This window comes from Cherax quadricarinatus, chromosome 47, assembly GCF_038502225.1.
Source record: "Cherax quadricarinatus isolate ZL_2023a chromosome 47, ASM3850222v1, whole genome shotgun sequence".
In the NCBI taxonomy this organism is placed as follows: Eukaryota; Metazoa; Arthropoda; class Malacostraca; order Decapoda; family Parastacidae; genus Cherax; species Cherax quadricarinatus.
The window spans coordinates 12,555,335-12,573,746 of record NC_091338.1 but is presented as its reverse complement, the minus strand read 5'-3'; the positions used below and the strand labels follow the sequence as shown (position 1 = coordinate 12,573,746).

General features: G+C 40.0%; 1 protein-coding gene across 1 annotated transcript in view; it reads right to left on the bottom strand.

The window, feature by feature from the left end:
* Nucleotides 1-608: 608 nt before the first annotated feature.
* Nucleotides 609-18,412, bottom strand: part of Arf4 (ADP-ribosylation factor 2) — a 33,065-nt gene continuing 15,261 nt past the window's right edge. Inside the window, exons 2-5 of the mRNA XM_070094689.1 lie at nt 18,214-18,294; nt 16,521-16,702; nt 1,886-2,011; nt 609-1,694 (exon numbers count right to left, since the gene is read on the bottom strand). Coding sequence (XP_069950790.1) covers nt 1,608-1,694; nt 1,886-2,011; nt 16,521-16,702; nt 18,214-18,294 — 476 coding nt within the window. The 3' untranslated portion in view covers nt 609-1,607. The remainder of the gene's footprint in view (nt 1,695-1,885; nt 2,012-16,520; nt 16,703-18,213; nt 18,295-18,412) is intronic.

Below are 18,412 nucleotides of genomic sequence, written 5' to 3'. Positions count from 1 at the left end.
AGAAATGGAATAAATGAATTTGCAACCATACACTACATGTAGAGCTGGCAGGTTACATTAGCAAAAACAAAATGGGGTATCAGTAGAAGGAATATTCAGTGGGGTTTGCCTAAGGCCTTATTTTATGATTGTGAATGATAAAATGAAACTCAAGATGGGAGGAAAGGAGACTGAGGTCACATGGAAAAAGAATATAGCAATTTTGACTCAATTTCAGTGGAACAAATATGGTAATTTATGATAGAGTGCATTAAGGCTTCAATAAAAATCAAATATTTCCTGTGAAGGCAAAGACACAATGAAGTCAGTTTTTATTGGGACAACACCTTGACCTGTATAGAATTAACAAGTTTGTGATGCACTAAACCCTTACAGGCCATTCAGCTCACAAAGTAGTTAAGGTTCAATCCTTTGTCAAGTGAGCTGATGAGACATGCCACCTAACTGTACTCCTACATGTCTGATTTGCACAGTTTTATCGAGTCATCACTTGACAAAGCGTTACACAGCAAATGAATGTACCAATTAAAGCTGTCTGCAAATTTTCATTTCATTTATATATTTCCTAAGCAAGGATAATGAGACGAGGAGAATTAAAAGGAGAAACATGTTGTCAAACATGTTTATTAAGAAGTTACAAACTATGACATGTCTTGTCCTCTTAGTAAAGCAAAGATGACAAACAAAGACAAATATAGCAACAAGGAATGTAGCTGAACTGGGTTCAAAAATATTTTTCATGTCTAACAAATGAAAATCTGTAATCTGCCTCTAAATCATAAGCTTAAGATTATGACAAGTTGTACCACTGCCTAACCTATTATGTATAAAGAGCAATGGTATTAAACAACAGTAATTTGCAGAGGTGAGAGCACAAACACCAACAAAAGTATAACCTTCTTAATGCCACCATAGTATTTACATTATGAATCTTCCATATGGGTTGCAAAATCCCCTCAACTGTAACCCTAATCCAATGCAACTTTATTGTCACTTGTACAAGTAACCCAAAATCTATGTACCAAAATATACATACACGGGAGGGTGGCACTCCCATACCTTACAGTAACAATATTAAAATGTCGATTTATATGTAGATGTATGGAGTTGACAGACTGGCATTTATCTCAGCACTTCATTTAACACACTCATCAAATATGGGAAGGAATAGGACAGCAGCTGCTGGGCACTGTGAACCATGTCAAACTCTGGTACATTCATACATACATACATACATACATTCATTCAATATATTCAGTGCAGTGAAAAATACACAAATATGCAGAACAAAAGTAGGGTCTTGTGTCAGCTTGACAAAAAGTTAATATAGCAATATTCAAAAGTACACAATCAGTACTTCATTTTATTTCTAAGCCATGAACTCACTGTGAGCCATATGTAGACATTGCAAATATACACTCTATTGGCCAAACTGGTTATAAAATTAAATAAAGTGAGAGCTCTATTTGTTATTGCATTAAAAGAAAATAAGGTTTAGAAATTTGTATTTAGCAATGAATAAAAAATTAGGGCACATCCATTCCCAAGTTTACACCAAGACCCAAACCTTACAGCAGGAAAAACGGGCTTGAACAGTCATTAGCACATTATTTTTTTGACAGTTCATTGGATAGCCAGTCGAGACCCTCGTACAATCCCTGTCCTTGAACTGCACATGTAGCCTGAATGTACCACTGGAAATCATAAAGCAAGTTTTCTTTAGAAAGGAAGCTCAAAAGATGTCACTATATATGACATGTAACACTTAATACATAAATGAAAAGAAGTGCCTTTAACAGGTTTAGGCTACTAGCATAAAAAATGAAGTATTATTGGCTTAGCTATGGAACAACAAATACAATTAGATAATATTAATTCAACTCACCCTACGGTTGCGTAATTGATTAAGTCCTAAACGGTCGGTGAGTTCAGCTGCTGTCATGGCATTCGGTAAATCCTGCTTGTTAGCAAATACTAATAGAACCGCTTCACGGAGTTCATCCTCGTGCAGCTATTAAGATAATGGGGGAACATTAACAAATGGATATTGCTCAGTGCTTTAGAATACCCAAGAACAAAATACCTATGCAAAGAACCACAACAAATTTCATGTACAAATAATTATCACCTTGCCCAGTTTCCCCATTTCTATACTTTATGACCCATACGGGTTTGTCATATTTTGTGAATAATACTGTACAGTGGAACCCCGGATTTCGTCCAGTGTGGATATTGTACAATTCAGATTTCAACCGCTTTTTTGGGCGAAATTTTACCCCGGGTTTCATACCTCTGTTCCTAAATCGTCTGTATCAGACACATCTGCCTGCCCGGGACACGGCTGCTCACATGTATGTGACTTAGTCTGCCTCTGTCACTTGTTCAGTGAGCAATACTCCAAGCGTTCACCTGAAACATTTTGTAATAATTCACTGCTTTTTGTGCTTGTTTATTGAGTGCAACTGCAAAATGAGCCACCATGGGGCCAAAGAAAGTTACTAGCGCCAGCCCTTTGATAAAGAAGGCGAGAAACAACAGAATTCATTTGTGGTAGTGATGGTGGTAGAAATAACCCCTCCTCCCTCTCCCCTTCTCGCCGTCTTCCGTACGCCAACAAGAGTCTTCAATAAAGGTAAAAGTGATTTAACCCTTTCAGGGCCGGTGTCATACTAGTATGGCTTGCACGTTAGGGTTGGTGCCGTACTAGTACGCATAAATTCTAGTGCCTTCAAATCTAGCGAAAGAAAGCTGGTAGGCCTACATATGAAAGAATGGGTCTGCGTGGTCAGTGTCCACAGGATAAAAAAAATCCTACAGCACAGTGCATGAGGAAAAAAAAAAAACTGTTTTAAACAGCGACTTTGCAGTGTATTTTCGTATGGTATTTATAGTTGCATTCTTGTTTTCTTGAGGTCATTTTATAGAAGGAAAGATATATTACAGAAATTGAGATGATTTTGAATGGTTTCACAAAAGAAAAGTACCTTGAAATTGAGCGAGAGTCTAACACAGTGGACCCTCGATAATCATAAGGCTCGAAAGTCGTAATTTTAAAAAATTGTAACATTATTTTCGTCAAAACATTGACTCGTGAATTGTCGTTCGTCCTGGACGTGTACTCACGACTCCGAGCCGCCTCGCACTCCCTTCCCAGCCAGTGGCATTGTTTACCAGTGAGTGACAGTCCCCTCACTCATTCTTACGAAATATTTCATATCCCATTCATTTAGTGCTTGCAACTGCTAAATAAGCTACCATGGCTCCAAAGAAAGCTCCTAGTGCCAGGCCTTTGGTAAAGAAGGCAAGAAATACGATTGAATTCAAGAAAAACATCACTGAACAATATGAAAGTGGCGTACGTGTGGCCGAACTGGCCAGGATGTATAAGAAACCCCATACAACCATAGCTTCCATCGTAGCCAAGAAAAAGGAAATCAAGGAAGCTGTTGTTGCAAAGGGGGTAAATATGCTGACAAAAATGAGATCACCAGTACTCGAAGATGTTGAGAAGTTATTACTGGTGTGGATAAACAAGAAACAATTAGCAGGAGATAGTCTTATGCAGTTGCTTATTTGTGAAAAGTCTAGGCAGTTGCATGACGATCTCAAAGAAATTGCCTGCAACGAGTACTGATATTTGTGAATTTAAGGCCAGCAAAGGCTGGTTCGAGAGATTTAACCCTTTGACTGTTTTCGACGTATAAATACGTCTTACGAGCCAATGTTTCTGACGTATATATACTCAATAATTCTAGCAGCTTCAAATCAAGTGGGAGAAAGCTGGTAGGCCCACATGTGAGAGAATGGGTCTGTGTGGTCAGTGTGCACCACATAAAAAAAATCCTGCAGCACACATTGCGTAATGAGAAAAAAAAACTGATCGTTTTTTTGGAATAAAACGCCGACTTTGAGGTGTATTTTCGTATAGTATTTATCGTTGTATTCGCGTTTTCAGGGTCTTAGGTGATAAAATGGAAAACATATTACAGAAATAGAGATGATTTTAATTACTTTTACGGTGAAAACGACCTTGAAACTGAGCTCAAAGTAGCGGAAATGTTCGATTTTTACCAATGTTCAAGAGTAAATAAATCACACCACACGTCCAATACACGTCAACTGGGGAGTCTAATATTCTTTCACTAGTGCACTGATATTATTTATACCATTTTTACAATAATGCAGTCGTCTGCATAACAGTAAATTTTGTATTTTTTTTGTATGAATAAAAAATCAAAATAGAAAGCAATAATAATATAAGAGGGGCCTAGAGATGTGACTAATGAACAGAGTATATGTTATTTTAGTGCCACGAATGTCTACCTTGTTTATTCTGGACCCTATTTTGAAATTGGCATCTTTTTTATTTTGCGTGAAATTGGCCAAATTGCCAATTTCTGACCACCATATTGGGTAGTCCAAATTAGTAAATGGGAGGTTTCTTGTACTCAGCTGATAGATAAAATGGAGTTCTAAAGAAATAGCTATGAGTTTGGTCAACTGGAACAACGGAATTGGCTGAAAATTGGGCTCAAAGTCGGCGAAATCGCCGATACGCATATGTCGCCGAGACCGCTAACTTCGCGGGAGCATAATTCCACGAGTTTTCGACCAAATTTCGAACTTTTGGTGTCATTACCATCGGGAAAAGATTCTCTATCATTTCATAAGAAAAAATAATTTTTTTTTTTTCAAAAACTGAGCGACATAGAATGACAGTTTCAGAGAGGGGCCTGAAACAGTCAAAGGGTTAAGAACCATAGTGGCATACACAGTGTGATAAGGCATGGCGAGGCTGCCACTTCGGACAAAATTGCACCTACAAAATTCCTAAGTGAATTCAAGGAGTACATACAGACTGAACAATTAAAACCACAAGTGTTCAACTGTGAAGAAACAGGCCTCTTCTGGAAGAAAATGCCAAAGAGGACCTACATTACTCAGGAGGAAAAGGGACTGCCAGGACACAAGTCTATGAAAGACAGGCTGATGCTCATGTTTTGTAGTAATGCTAGTGGGGATTTTAAAGTGAAGCCGTTACTAGTGTACCATTCTGAAAATCCCAAAGCATTCAAGAAAAACAATGTTATGAAGAGTAAATTGTGTGTGTTTTGGAAAGCTAATAATAAGGCATGGGTCACGAAGGAAATTTTCGTTGAGTGGTTCAATGAAGTGTTTGGCCCCAGTATGAAGAATTACCTCCTGGAAAAGAAATTGGATCTCAAGTGCCTCCTGCTAATGGATAATGCATCTGCTCATCCTCCAAACTTGGATGACCTAATTCTGGAGGAGTATGGGTTCATCACAGTATAGTTCTTGCCCCCTAATACCACTCCTCTCCTCCAGCCCATGGACCAGCAGATCATTTCAAACTTTAAAAAACTCTACACCAAAGCAATGTTTCAAAGGTGCTTTAATGTGAACTCAGACACTCGCTTGACCCTAAGAGTTTTGGAAAGATCACTTCAGTATCCTCCACTGCATAAGCCTTACAGGTAAGGCTTGGGAGGGAGTGACTACCAGGACTCTGAACTCTGCTTGGAGAAAACTGTGGCCAGATTGTGTCCACAAGAGGGATTTTGAAGAGTTTGGGGCTGACCCTGACGAGCCTATGGCAGTTGTAGAATCTATTGTGGCATTGGGGAGTTCCATGGGGTTGGATGTGAGTTTGGAGGATGTGGAAGAGTTGGTGGAGGACCACAACGAAGAACTAACCACTGAGGAGCTGCAAAAGCTTCAGCCGGAACAATAACAGACTGCAGCTCAGAATATTGCTGCAGAGGAGGAAGAGAGATGGAAGAAGTTGCCTTCTTCAGAAATTAAGGAGATTTTTGGAATGTGGGGTAGGATAGAGATTTATGGAGAAACATCACCCTGACAAGGCTGTTGCAAGCCATATCAGCAACTTGTACAGTGACAAAGTTGGCCCATTTTAGGAAAGTTTTAAAGAGACGCCAGAAACAGCTCTCTGGACACTTTGCGAGACAGGGCTGGTCCTAGTGGCATAAAGAAACAGAAGAGAAGTAACCCCAGAAAAGGACTTGGTATCTGAGGTGTTGATGGAAGGGGATTCCCCTTCCAAATAGTAAATAATCCAATCTCCCCCCTCCTCCAGTCTCCCATACACTAAGAAGAATCGCCAATAAAAGTAAGTGTTATGCTGTTAATGTTTCATTCATCATGTCCCATTGTATTGAGTATGTACTACATCTATATTTCATGTAAAAAAATTTTTTTGTTTTAATACTTCTGGGTGTCTGGAATGGATTAATTGTATGTACATTATTTCTTATGGGAAAATGGTCTCAAAAATTGTCAATTTTGAAAACAGTCACACTTCCTGGAATGGATTAATTACGAAAAACGAGAGTCCACTGTATTCTTTCACAAGTGCGCTGATATTATTTATACAAATTTTACACTAATGCAGTAGTCTGCATAACAGTAAATCTTCTAGTTTGTGTGAGAATAAAAGTTAAAAGTGGAAAGCAAAAGAAATGTAAGAGGGGCCCGGGGATATGACTAATGAACAGAGAAAATGTTATTTTAGTGCCAGGAATGTCTGTCTTGTTTATTCTGGACCCTATTCTGAAATTGGCATCTTTTGAAATTTGTGTGAAATTGGCAAAATTGCCAATTTCTGACCACTTTATTGGATAGTTGAAATAGGTAACTGGTCAGTTTCTTGTACTCATTCAATAGAACAAATGGAGTTCTAACAAAATTGCTATGATTTCTGTCGACTGGTGCACTGGAATTGGCCGAAAATAGGGCTCAAAGTGGGTGACATCACCGATACATAAACATCATCGATACTAACTTCACGAGAGCATAATTCTAAGTTTTCCATCAAATTTCATACTTTTGGTGTCATTATGATTGGGAAAAGATTCTCTATCATTTATTTTTTTTTTTTTTTTCAAAAAATTTTCGACCCTGAGAACAAATTTAGGAGAGGGCCTCTTGACCCTGAAAGGGTTAAATGTTCATTTATCCATTTCATTAGTGCCTTATATTTATTTCTCACTGTTTTCTGCATGTAAAACTATAGTTATTCTCTATGAAGTATATTTTTTGTAAATATTTTTGGGTGTCTGGAATGGATTAACTGTATTTACATTATTTCTTATGGGAAATATTGCTTCAGTTTTCGTCAGACTCTCTGGAATGAATTAATTAAAACTGAGGTTCCACTGTATATTACGTGTAGGTGGGTTGGCCAGGTGGGCTACCATACCTACCACACCTGACTTCTTAAATAAACACTACTCATCTCTCACCCTACATTAGAACTACAAATATTCTAAGTACAGTGGACCCTCGGTTTGCGATAGTAATCCGTTCCTGAGAGCATCGTAAACCAAAATTATCGGAAAGCGAATCAATTTTCCCCATAAGAAATAATGGAAATCAAATTAATCTGTGCAAGATTAATTTGCACACAAACTGAAGAAGACATGCACAGTTTGTAGTATGTACTCTACTAACAATAGAATACATGACACTTACCTTTAATGAAGATCTGGTGATGATCGATGGGATGGGAGGAGGGGAGTGTCGAACCTATTGTTTAGAAAGGGAATCCCCTTCCATTAGGACTTGAGGTAGCAAGTCCTTTTCCGGGGTTACTTCCCTTCTTTTAATGCCACTAGGGCCAGCTTGAGAGTCACTGGACTTCTGTCGCACAACCTATCTATCCATAGAGGCCTGTACCTCTCGTTCCCATATGACTTTCCTAAAGTGCTTCACAACAGTGTCATTGTACAGGTTGCTAACACGGCTTGCAGTAGCTGTGTGAGGGCGATTTTTATCAAAAAAGCTTTGCACTTCAAGCCACTTTGCACACATTTCCCTAATCTTTGAAGTAGGCAACTTCTTCAATTTCTCCATCCCCTCCTCCGAAGCAGTTTCCTCAGGTCTGGCCTCTTCCTGTTGAAGATGGTCTAACAGCTCATCAGTGGTTAGTTCGTCATTGTCCTCCTCCACCAACTCTTCCACATCCTCCCCGCTAACCTCCAACCACAAGGACTTCCCCAATGCCACAATGGATTCCTCAACTGGCATAGGATTCCCAGGGTTAGCCTCAAACCCTTCGAAACCCCTTTTGTCTACACATTCTGGCCACAGTTTTTTCCAGGCAGAGTTCAAGGTCCTCTTAGTCACTCCCTCCCAAGCCTTACCTATAAGGTTTACACAATTGAGGATATTAAAGTGATCCTTCCAAAACTCCTTTAGAGTTAATAGAGTGTCTGTGGTCACTTCAAAGCACCTTTCAAACATAGCTTTTGTGTACAGTTCCTTGAAGTTGGAAATGACCTGCTGGTCCATGGGCTGCAGGAGAGGAGTGGTATTAGGAGGCAAAAACTTGACCTTAATGAAGCTCATGTCCCCAGAAAGTTGCTCTGCCAAGTCTGTAGGATGACCAGGGGCATTGTCTAATACCAGGAGGCACTTAAGATCTAATTTCTTTTCAATTAGGTAATTTTTCACATTGGGGGCAAATGCATGGTGTAACCAGTCATAGAAAAAGTCCCTAGTGACCCATGCCTTAGTGTTTGCCCTCCACAGCACACACAAATTAGCCTTGAGGATATTCTTTTGCCTGAATGCTCTGGGAGTTTGAGTGATACACCAATAAAGGCTTCACTTTGCAATCACCACTAGCATTGGCACACATCAGAAGAGTAAGCCTGTCTTTCATAGGCTTATGTTCTGGGAGTGCCTTTTCCTCCTGAGTAATGTAGGTCCTGCTTGGCAATTTCTTCCAAAACAGGCCTGTTTTGTCGCAATTAAACACTTGTTCAGGTTTCAAGTCTTCACTATGTAATCCTTGAATTCCTTCACATATTTTTCAGCTGCTTTTTGGTCCGAACTGGCAGCCTCACCATGCCTAATCACACTATGTATGCCACTACGATTCTTAAATCTTTCAAATCAACCTTTGCTGGCCTTAAATTCACTCACATCACCACTAGTTGCAGGCAATTTCTTTACCAAATCGTCATGCAACTGCCTAGCCTTTTCACAAATGATCGCTTGAGAGATGCTATCTCCTGTTATCTGTTTTTCATTTATCCACACCAATAACAGTCTCTCAACATTTTCTAACACTTGCAGTTGCTGTTTCGTAATCACAGTTGCACCTTTTGCAACAACAGCTTCCTTGATTGCCGTTTTCCTGGTCACTATAGTAGAGATGGTTGATTGGGATTTTGTATACAACTTGGCCAGCTCTGACACACACACTCCACTTTCGTACTTTGCAATTATCTCTTTCTTCATTTCAATAGTCATTAGCACCCTTGGTCTTGAAGGGTTGGCACTAGAAGCTTTCTTGGGGCCCATGGTGACTTATTTTGCAGAAACAAGCACCAAAAACGCTGTGATAATATGGAATGTACCGAATGTATCCTTAGATGTGAGCACACTGGCTGGCTTGTAAACGCTGGCACACACGGGGCAGTTCAGGCCACACGTGGACACGTCTCGGACGAATCGCGTATACCGGGTTTTGTAACTGGAACCGAGGCAAAATTTTTGCGATACAATGCATCAAATACCGGATTTATCGGATACCGATGGCATCATGAACCGGGGGTCCGCTGTACAGTGGACCCCCGCCTGTCGGTGGCCGCAACTATCGTGAAATCCAACTTTTGGCAACTTTTTTCTACAAAATATAGCCTCGCGGTTCATGATTATCCTCGTGATTCGGTGACCGTCTGGTACACGTCGGAGCGGCATCCCAGCGTTAGCACGCACACAAAGCCAGTCTCCCGCACAATTCACATTCAGTGTGCCATTGTTTATCAGTGCGTGACCATCACCCCACGGGTTCATACGATACATTTCATAAAAATCCATTGGTTTTTGTGCTTGCAACTGCTAAATAAGCCACCATGGGCCCAAAGAAAGCTAGTGCCAGGCCTTTGGTAAAGAAACATCATAGAATTCGAGAAAAAACTTGTAGCAAAGTACCAAAGTGGAGGAGGAAGAGGGGAGAATGTGCCTTCTTCGGTGATTCAGTGATTCTACGATATGTAGCATGTATCAATAAAGGCTATAGCACCAGCCAGCGATAAAGTGTAGCATTAATAGTGTAGCAAGTGAGTTAGGTGATTAGCCCTTTCAGGGTTTTGGCCATACTAGTACAGCTTACGCACCAGGGTTTTTGACATACTAGTACGCCTAAATTCTAGCACCCTCAAATCTAGTGAGAAAGCTGGTAGGCCTACATATGAAAGAATGGGTCTATGTGGTCAGTGTGCGCAGTATAAAAAAAAAATCCTGCAGCGCACAGTGCGTAATGAGAAAAAAAAAAAACTTTGAGCGTGTTTTTGGATTAAAACAGCGACTTTGCACTGTATTTTCGTATGGTATTTATTGTTGTATTCTAGTTTTCCTGGTCTCATTTTATAGAATGGAAGACATATTACAGAAATTGAGATGATTTTGACTGGTTTTACAATGACAAGTACCTTGAAATTGAGCTCAAAGTAGCAGAAATCTTCGATTTTTACCAAAGTTCAAAAGTAAACAAATCATGCTAAGCGTCCAATACATGTCAACTGGGGAGTCTAATATTCTTTCACAAGTGCACCGATGTTATTTATACCATTTCTACACTAATGCATAACAGTAAATCTTCTATTTTTTGTGAGAATAAAAATTCAAAGTGGAAAGCAAAAGAATGTAAGAGGGGCGTGGGGACGTGACTAATGAACAGAGGAAATGTTATTTTAGTGCCAGGAATGTCTTTCTTGTTTATTCTGGAACCTATTTGGAAATTGGCATCTTTTGAAATTTGTGTGAAATTGGCAAAATTGCTAAACTCTGACCACTGTACTGGATAGTTGAAATCGGTAAATGGGTGGTTTCTTGTACCCATTCGATAAAAAAAAAATGGAGTTCTAGCGAAATAGTTATGATTTTTATCAACTAGTACACTGGAATTGGCCGAAAATAGGGCTCAAAATGGGCAAAATCGCCAATGCGTAAACATTGTCGAGACCGCTAACTTCACGAGAGCATAATTCCGTAAGTTTTCCATCAAATTTCATACTTTTGGTGTCATTATGATCGGGAAAAGATTCTCTATCTTTTCATAATATATATATATTTTTTTTTTTTTTGGAAAATTTGGCGACCCTGAGAACAAGACTCAGAGAGGGCCTGGCGACCCTGAAAGGGCTAAGCAATAGAAAAATGACACGAAAGTAACTCTCCAATGTTTTTGGAGGTGTACAGGGCCACTGAACATATGCTGCCCTGCTATCTTCCACCACCCTAAACCTCTGCCAGCATCTCCTCTATCAACCTAATTAAACTAACATCTCCTCCAAGGCAAGTGTAAATATTTCTTATTTATAAATTACGTACATACATTGTTTCAGTGTGAATAGTGTTGGTTGCTTCTGGTGCTGCCTCCACCACTACTATTATGTATGGCTTCTCTCAGTTGCCCTTGTAAACCCAACACCACCAACACCACTTACTCCTCACATATGACATTTTATTCATTCTAGAGTATATATCATGCTTCTGTGTTATTAATATTGTTTATTATATCATATTAGATGAATTGTGGTTCATAAATAAGTCGTAGAGATGATATGAGCATCATAATGAAGTATAATAACTCGTCTCTCTCTCTCTCTCTCTCTCTCCCCTCCTACCTGTCTGCCTAACACCAACAAATCTTCAATAAAGGTAAGTGTGATGTTAAATGTTCATTTATCCATTTTAGTGCTTTATATTCATTTGTCATTGTTTTCTGTATGTAAATCTATATTTAATCTTTAAAAAAATATTTTGGGTGTCAAACAAATTAACTGGATTTCCATTATTTCTTACGGGGAAAATGGTTTCCCCAATTGTGAATTTCGCCATTCAGCAGACTCTCTGGAACGGATTAATCATGAAACTCGGGGGTCCACTGTAACGAGTGTACTGTGTGTGTATTTTACTTTTTATTGTTTTTTAATGCCTAGTTCTACTGCTAACTTAATATATGTTAGTGTAAACTTCAATGGCATTTATATGCATTTATAAGTGGAAAAAATGGCATTCTGCTTTCCAGTGGTAGCCTGAAACCTAACCTGTCATATAAGTGGGGCCCTACTGTACTAATTTTAGAACACAGTAGGGCCCTGCTTTACAGCGTTCCGCTAATACAGACATTTCAAATTATGACCAAAACTCGCTATATGGCTCCCCCCCCACCTGACTTTATAACAAGGTCACAGCATCCCACCCAGTTTGTTTACATTCTCCGTGAGCTCTGTAAGCACCAAGTCTCTCCATTATGTCTGGAAACTCCAAAATTTCAAGTGTTTTTAAAAGTTATTTCATATTTTGTATATACTCCGATAATTATACTTACGTATACCTGTCTCTAAATAAACTTACACACTGTGCTGGCATGCAGGTACACATTAAAATCACTAAGAGTGTCTTGTGTCTCGAGACGCCATATTAGTAATGATAATAATACTCAATAATAATCACCGAGTCTCATTGATGTCGTATATTACGTTAATACGTATACACATTTTCATTAATCCATCTATGATATTTTTTCAAAATTATATAATAAACATGATACATAACATATAAAGATGATAAATACATCCCACAGTAGAATAAATAAACAAATATGAGATGTGGTAGACAGACGACTTGTACGAGTGATGGCAAGAATAACATTTTCTCTAGTCCAACATAAGAGAAAATCTGTTACTGGGGGTAATTGTAGAAAATTATTCCTGCTGTATGCCTTCATGCAGAGCGTCATTTCTTTTAAAAATAGCGTTACACAAGAATGGGAAGGTTCCTCTTTATTTATTCTACCATATCAACGTGGAGACAACTTGTACACAAACCAGACGTGTTCGCCTGGTTTGTTTACAAAACTCGCGTCCGCCTAGTTTGTTTGCATAACTCTGCGCCTGTCCTCTCTCATGTACTCATTCTCTCTCATTTATTTGTTTTATCTCGTTTACTCACCTCTGACCCTACATTAAGATTACAAATATTTTAAGGCAAGCAATGAGTGAACTGTATATGCATTTTATCGCTCTGGGACGCTTAAATGTCATAGAATGTGTGTGGGTGGGTTGGCCTGGTATTGTAGCCTGGCTGGCTACCATACCTACCACATTTGATTTCTTACAATAAATACTACTCATCTCACCCTAGATTAAGACTACAAATATTTTAAGGTAAGTAATGAGTGTACTATATGTGTACAGTGGAACCTCAAAAATCGAATTTAATCCATTCCAGGAGCTAGTTCTAAATTCGACAAGTCTGAAATTCGAAGCAATATTTCCCATAAGAAATAATGGAAATACAGTGGACCCCCGGTTAACGATATTTTTTCACTACAGAAGTATGTTCAGGTGCCAGTACTGACCGAATTTGTTCCCATAAGGAATATTGTGAAGTAGATTAGTCCATTTCAGACCCCCAAACATACACGTGCAAACGTACTTACATAAATACACTTACATAATTGGTCGCATTCGGAGGCGATCGTTATGCGGGGGTCCACTGTACAATTAATCCATTCCAGAAACCCAAAAATATTCACACAAAAAATACATTTTATAGAGATTAATTACAGTTTTACATACAACAAATACTATAGTTTTTAATTATGTATCTGGAGTTTATCTGGAGTGAGTTCCGGGGGTCAACGCCCCCGCGGCCCGGTCTGTGACCAGGCCTCCTTAGGTCAGTGTCCCAGGATGCGACCCACACCAGTCGACTAACACCCAGGTACCCATTTTACTGATGGGGAACATAGACAACAGGTGGAAAGAAACACGCCCAATGTTTCTACTCTGGCTGGGAATCGAACCCAGGCCCTCACCGTGTGAAGCGAGAGCGTTAACCACCAGGCCACCAGAGCCCTCTGTATAGTAATATATATAAAATAACATTTTTACTTACCTTTATTGAAGATTGGTGATGGCATCTGGAAGATAGGGAGGAGGAGAGAGGGAGTTGGGGTTAGTGTTTGGAAGGAGAATCCTCCTCCATGAGGACTTCAGGTAAAGCCCTCTCTGGGGTTACTTCCCTTCTCTGTCTTTTAATGCCACTAGGACCAGCTTGAGAGTCGCTGGACCCCTGTCTCTCAAAATAACTGTCCACAGTCCTCTGTTTCTGGTGCCTTTTTAACATTTCCCTAAAATGGGACATGGTTCTGTCACTGACCTTGTTGCAAAGATGGCTTGTTTCAGCTTGCTCAGGGTGGTACTTCTGCACAAACATTTTGACATCATTCCACTTGGCACAAATCTCCTTAAACTTTGAAGAAGCCACCTCATCCACTCCCTCTTCCTCCTCCTCTGAAGCAAGTTCCTCAGCTGTGGTCTGATACTGCTTCAGATGAAGCTCTTGCAGCTCTTCAGTGGTTAGCTCTTCCCTGTGGTCCTCCACCAACTCTTCCACATCCTTACCACTCACCTCCAACCCCAGGGTGTTCCCCAATGCCACAATAGAGTCCACAACAGGCAGAGGGCGAGCTGGGTCAGGGTCAGCCTCAAACCCTTCAAAATCCCTCTTTTGGACACAATCTGGCCACAATTGTCTCCAAGCAGAGCTCAAAATCCTGGAAGTCACTCCCTCCCAAGCCTTACTTATAAGGCTTATGGAGCTGTAGATGCTGAAGTCCTCCAGAACTCTCTTAGGGTCAACTTAGTGTCTGTGGTCACTTCAAAGCACTTTTCAAACACTGCTTTTGTGTAGAGTTTTTTGAAGTTAGAAATGACCTGCTGGTCCATGGGCTGGAGGAGAGGAGTGGTGTTAGGAGGCAAGAACTTCACTTTTATAAAACTGAAGTCCTTAGACAAGAGGTCTAATAAGTTTGGAGGATGAGCAGGAGCATTGTCCATTAACAGGAGGCACTTGAGTGGCAATTTCTTTTCCTGGAGGTATTTTTTCACACTGGGGCCAAACACTTCATGGACCCACTCTTTGAAAATTTGTCTTGTGACCCATGCCTTATGATTAGCTTTCCACAAGACACATAACTTGTTCTTAAAGACATTGTTTTTCTTAAACACTGTGGTATTTTCTGAATAATACACAAGTAAAGGCTTCACTTTAAAATCACCACTAGCATTAGCACAGAACAAAAGAGTTAGCCTGTCATTCATAGGCTTGTGTCCTAGCAGTGCCTTTTCCTCCTGTGTGATGAAGGTCCTTTTTGGCATTTTCTTCCAAAACAAGCCTGTTTCATCACAATTAAACACTTGTTCAGGTTTCAATTCTTCACTATCTATGTACCCCTTAAACTCCTGTACAAACTTCTCAGCCGCCCGTTTGTCTGAACTGGCTGCCTCACCAAGTCTTACAACATTGTGTATGCCACTACGCCTCTTAAATCTGTCAAACCAGCCTCTGCTGGCCTTAAATTCACTATCAGCACTGGTTCCAGGAGTTTTTTGTACCAGATCGGCATGCAACTTCCTTGCCTTTTCGCAAATAATCGTCTCTGAAACACTATTGTCTGCAATCTCTTTATCCTTGATCCACACCAGCAACAACTTCTCAACCTCTTCAACTATTTGTGGTCTTTTTTTGGTTAGCATATTAACACCTGTCGCAACATCAGCTTCCTTGATTTGTTCTTTCTTTGACAGGATAGAACCAATGGTCAACTTGTTTTTCCCATACATCCTGGCAACCTCAACAAGTCTCACACCACTCTCATACTTATGTATTATTTCCTTCTTCACATCTATGGTGTTTCTTACTTTCTTTACCACAGGGGTACCACTAGCAAGTTTCTTTGGGCCCATGGCAGCTTATTTCACAGTCCCACAAGCACTAAACACAACGAAATAATCGTAAAATGCGTAAATGAGAGCGCAGGTTAGTGTTCACTCAAGCATAAGCAAAGCTAGACTGCTCACGGCGCCTGCGCGGGGACGCGGACAGAGTGGGCCGGCAGACAGGTCCCGTACCCGGCGGTCCGAAAATAGGGGCGCGTTCGATAATAGGGACACAGTTTGTCTGAAAAAATGGTCCTATTTTTGAAACGTTCGACATGTGATACGTTCGATTTTTGAGGTTCCACTGTATTTTACTTTTTTATTTTTTAATATCTATTTCTATTGCTAACTTAACATAGGTTAGTGTAAAATATCTAGTATTTCTATGCATTTGTAAGTGGAAAGAAAGAGTGTTTCACTTTACAGTGGTAGCCTGGAACCTAACCTGCCATAAAAGTGGGGCCCTACTGTATATAAATGATTATGTCATGCATATGAGAAGTTTTTTTATTATTATGATTGGTACATAAATACTTAAAATATCTGGGTACCTGATTTTGTATACAGTGTACTGTGTATACAAAATCAGTTAAACAAAAACAAGCTTATCACTGCAGTCTATATAGTATATGTAAATGAATATTCTAAGTTCCAGTATTTCACTAAGTACAGTGAAAGTGCATGAAACAAGTGAAAACTGCTTGAATATATTGTGAAAGTATTAATAATTAATATGCTTACCATCTTCGCCAATTCATCTGAAGCCTCATTGATTCGCTCTTTGTCATTGCTGTCGACAACAAATATGAGACCCTGGGTGTTCTGAAAGTAGTGTCGCCACAACGGACGAATTTTGTCTTGACCACCCACATCCCACACTGTGAAGCTAATATTCTTGTACTCCACAGTTTCAACATTGAAGCCTGAGATAAAAAAAAAAAAAAAAAATGGGGGGTGATTTTTTTGTTGGTAAAAAAATGTCCATGGCAGGGTGACCTCAAGGAGAATAATATTCACCCCATAATGCTACATTATATACATTACAGTGCATAAAACTGAATGAAAACAGAGAATATTTAAACATTTAACCCTTTCGCTACGCATCACGTAGAACTATGTCACTGAGGTTTGGGTCCCTGACATAATTCTATGTCATGAGCTCAGCTCACTCAGATAAGCTGTGACTGCTAGATATCTGCCTAGATATGAGAGAATGAATCTATGCAGTGAGTGTGCACAGTATATAAAAAAAAATTTCCTGCCCCCATGCAGTGCATGATTGGAAAAACTAAACTGCCTGTCTGTGGTTTAATAATTAAAATAGTAACATGTCTTCCATTCTACCAAATACCAAGAAACAATGAAATCATAACCATCTGAATTATGATTATTATAATCAAAGAAAGCTCTAAACCGATAAGGGTCATGCAGAGCTGCGGGGCAGAAAATAGAGCCGGGGCTATAAACAGCTAGGTGGAGAGGGGATCAGAGGTGAGGGGAGAAGAGGGCTGTAGGGTATGCTAAGGGCTGTGTTAAAGTTCATACAGTAAAGCAATTGCTGACAAAAAGTCAAAATGTGATTGAAAGTCAAAGGCAGGACCATCTGCAAGGAAGAAAGATAAGGTTAGAGCAGTAGGGTGACAGCAGCATTGTAGGTAAATCCTGCGAGCTCACTTTTAAACTGGGCAATCCACTGAAACAGGGACCCAACAAACCTCAGAGAGGAATAGGGTGTCGTCCCACGAGATACCCATGGGCAAGGCGGGTATGGCCGATGCAGAGATGGGAGAGCACAGTCTCCTGAGTATGGCAATGGTGGTAAGGAGATGGCCACACCTAAAAGCAGTTCAATAAAGTGCAATTTGTTATGGTGCATGTCTGACCATCCCTGCTGCCAACGGCCACAAAGACAGGCAGAGATGACTAAAATAATCCCTGAATGGAATACCTCTATAGGAAACCGGAAGATTGTGTGCTGCTGATGGCGCAGCAGCATCTACCTGTCCATTGCCCTGCACATCAACGTGTCCAGGGACCCAACAGAAAACGACGTCTTTGTTTTTGCTAGCCACACAGCATAACCATAGGTGAACATGAAGAACCAATGGATGAGGGGAATCAAACTGTTTAACGGTTTGTAAAGCACTGAGGGAATCTGAAATGATTACAAACGTCGAAGGAGACGTACAGTGGACCATTGAGTAATGGCGGCATCGGCTAACGCCAAAATCGGACAATGGCACTTTTTGCGTCAAAATATTGGCTCGGCTAATGCCCAAGAAATCGATTAAGGACATTTGTCCCGAATGTGTCCGCGCAGCCTGATCCCACGTACAGGTAGTGTGCGATTGTTTACAAGCCAGTGAGGACGATTCCATGCGTACATGGTTAAAAGGTTAAGTTAATTGTATTAGTCACTCCTGAACACACTTACCTATTGTGGGTATCGTTGTAACAATCTCCCCTAATTTCAATTTGTATAGGATTGTTGTCTTTCCAGCTGCATCTAGTCCAACTGAAAAAGAAAATAAGAGTGTAATATACTGTAAATGTGTAAAGACGAAACTACCATTCATGATTATATTCACTGCAAAGAGTTAAACCCCTAAGTACGTATCACACAAGACCTCACT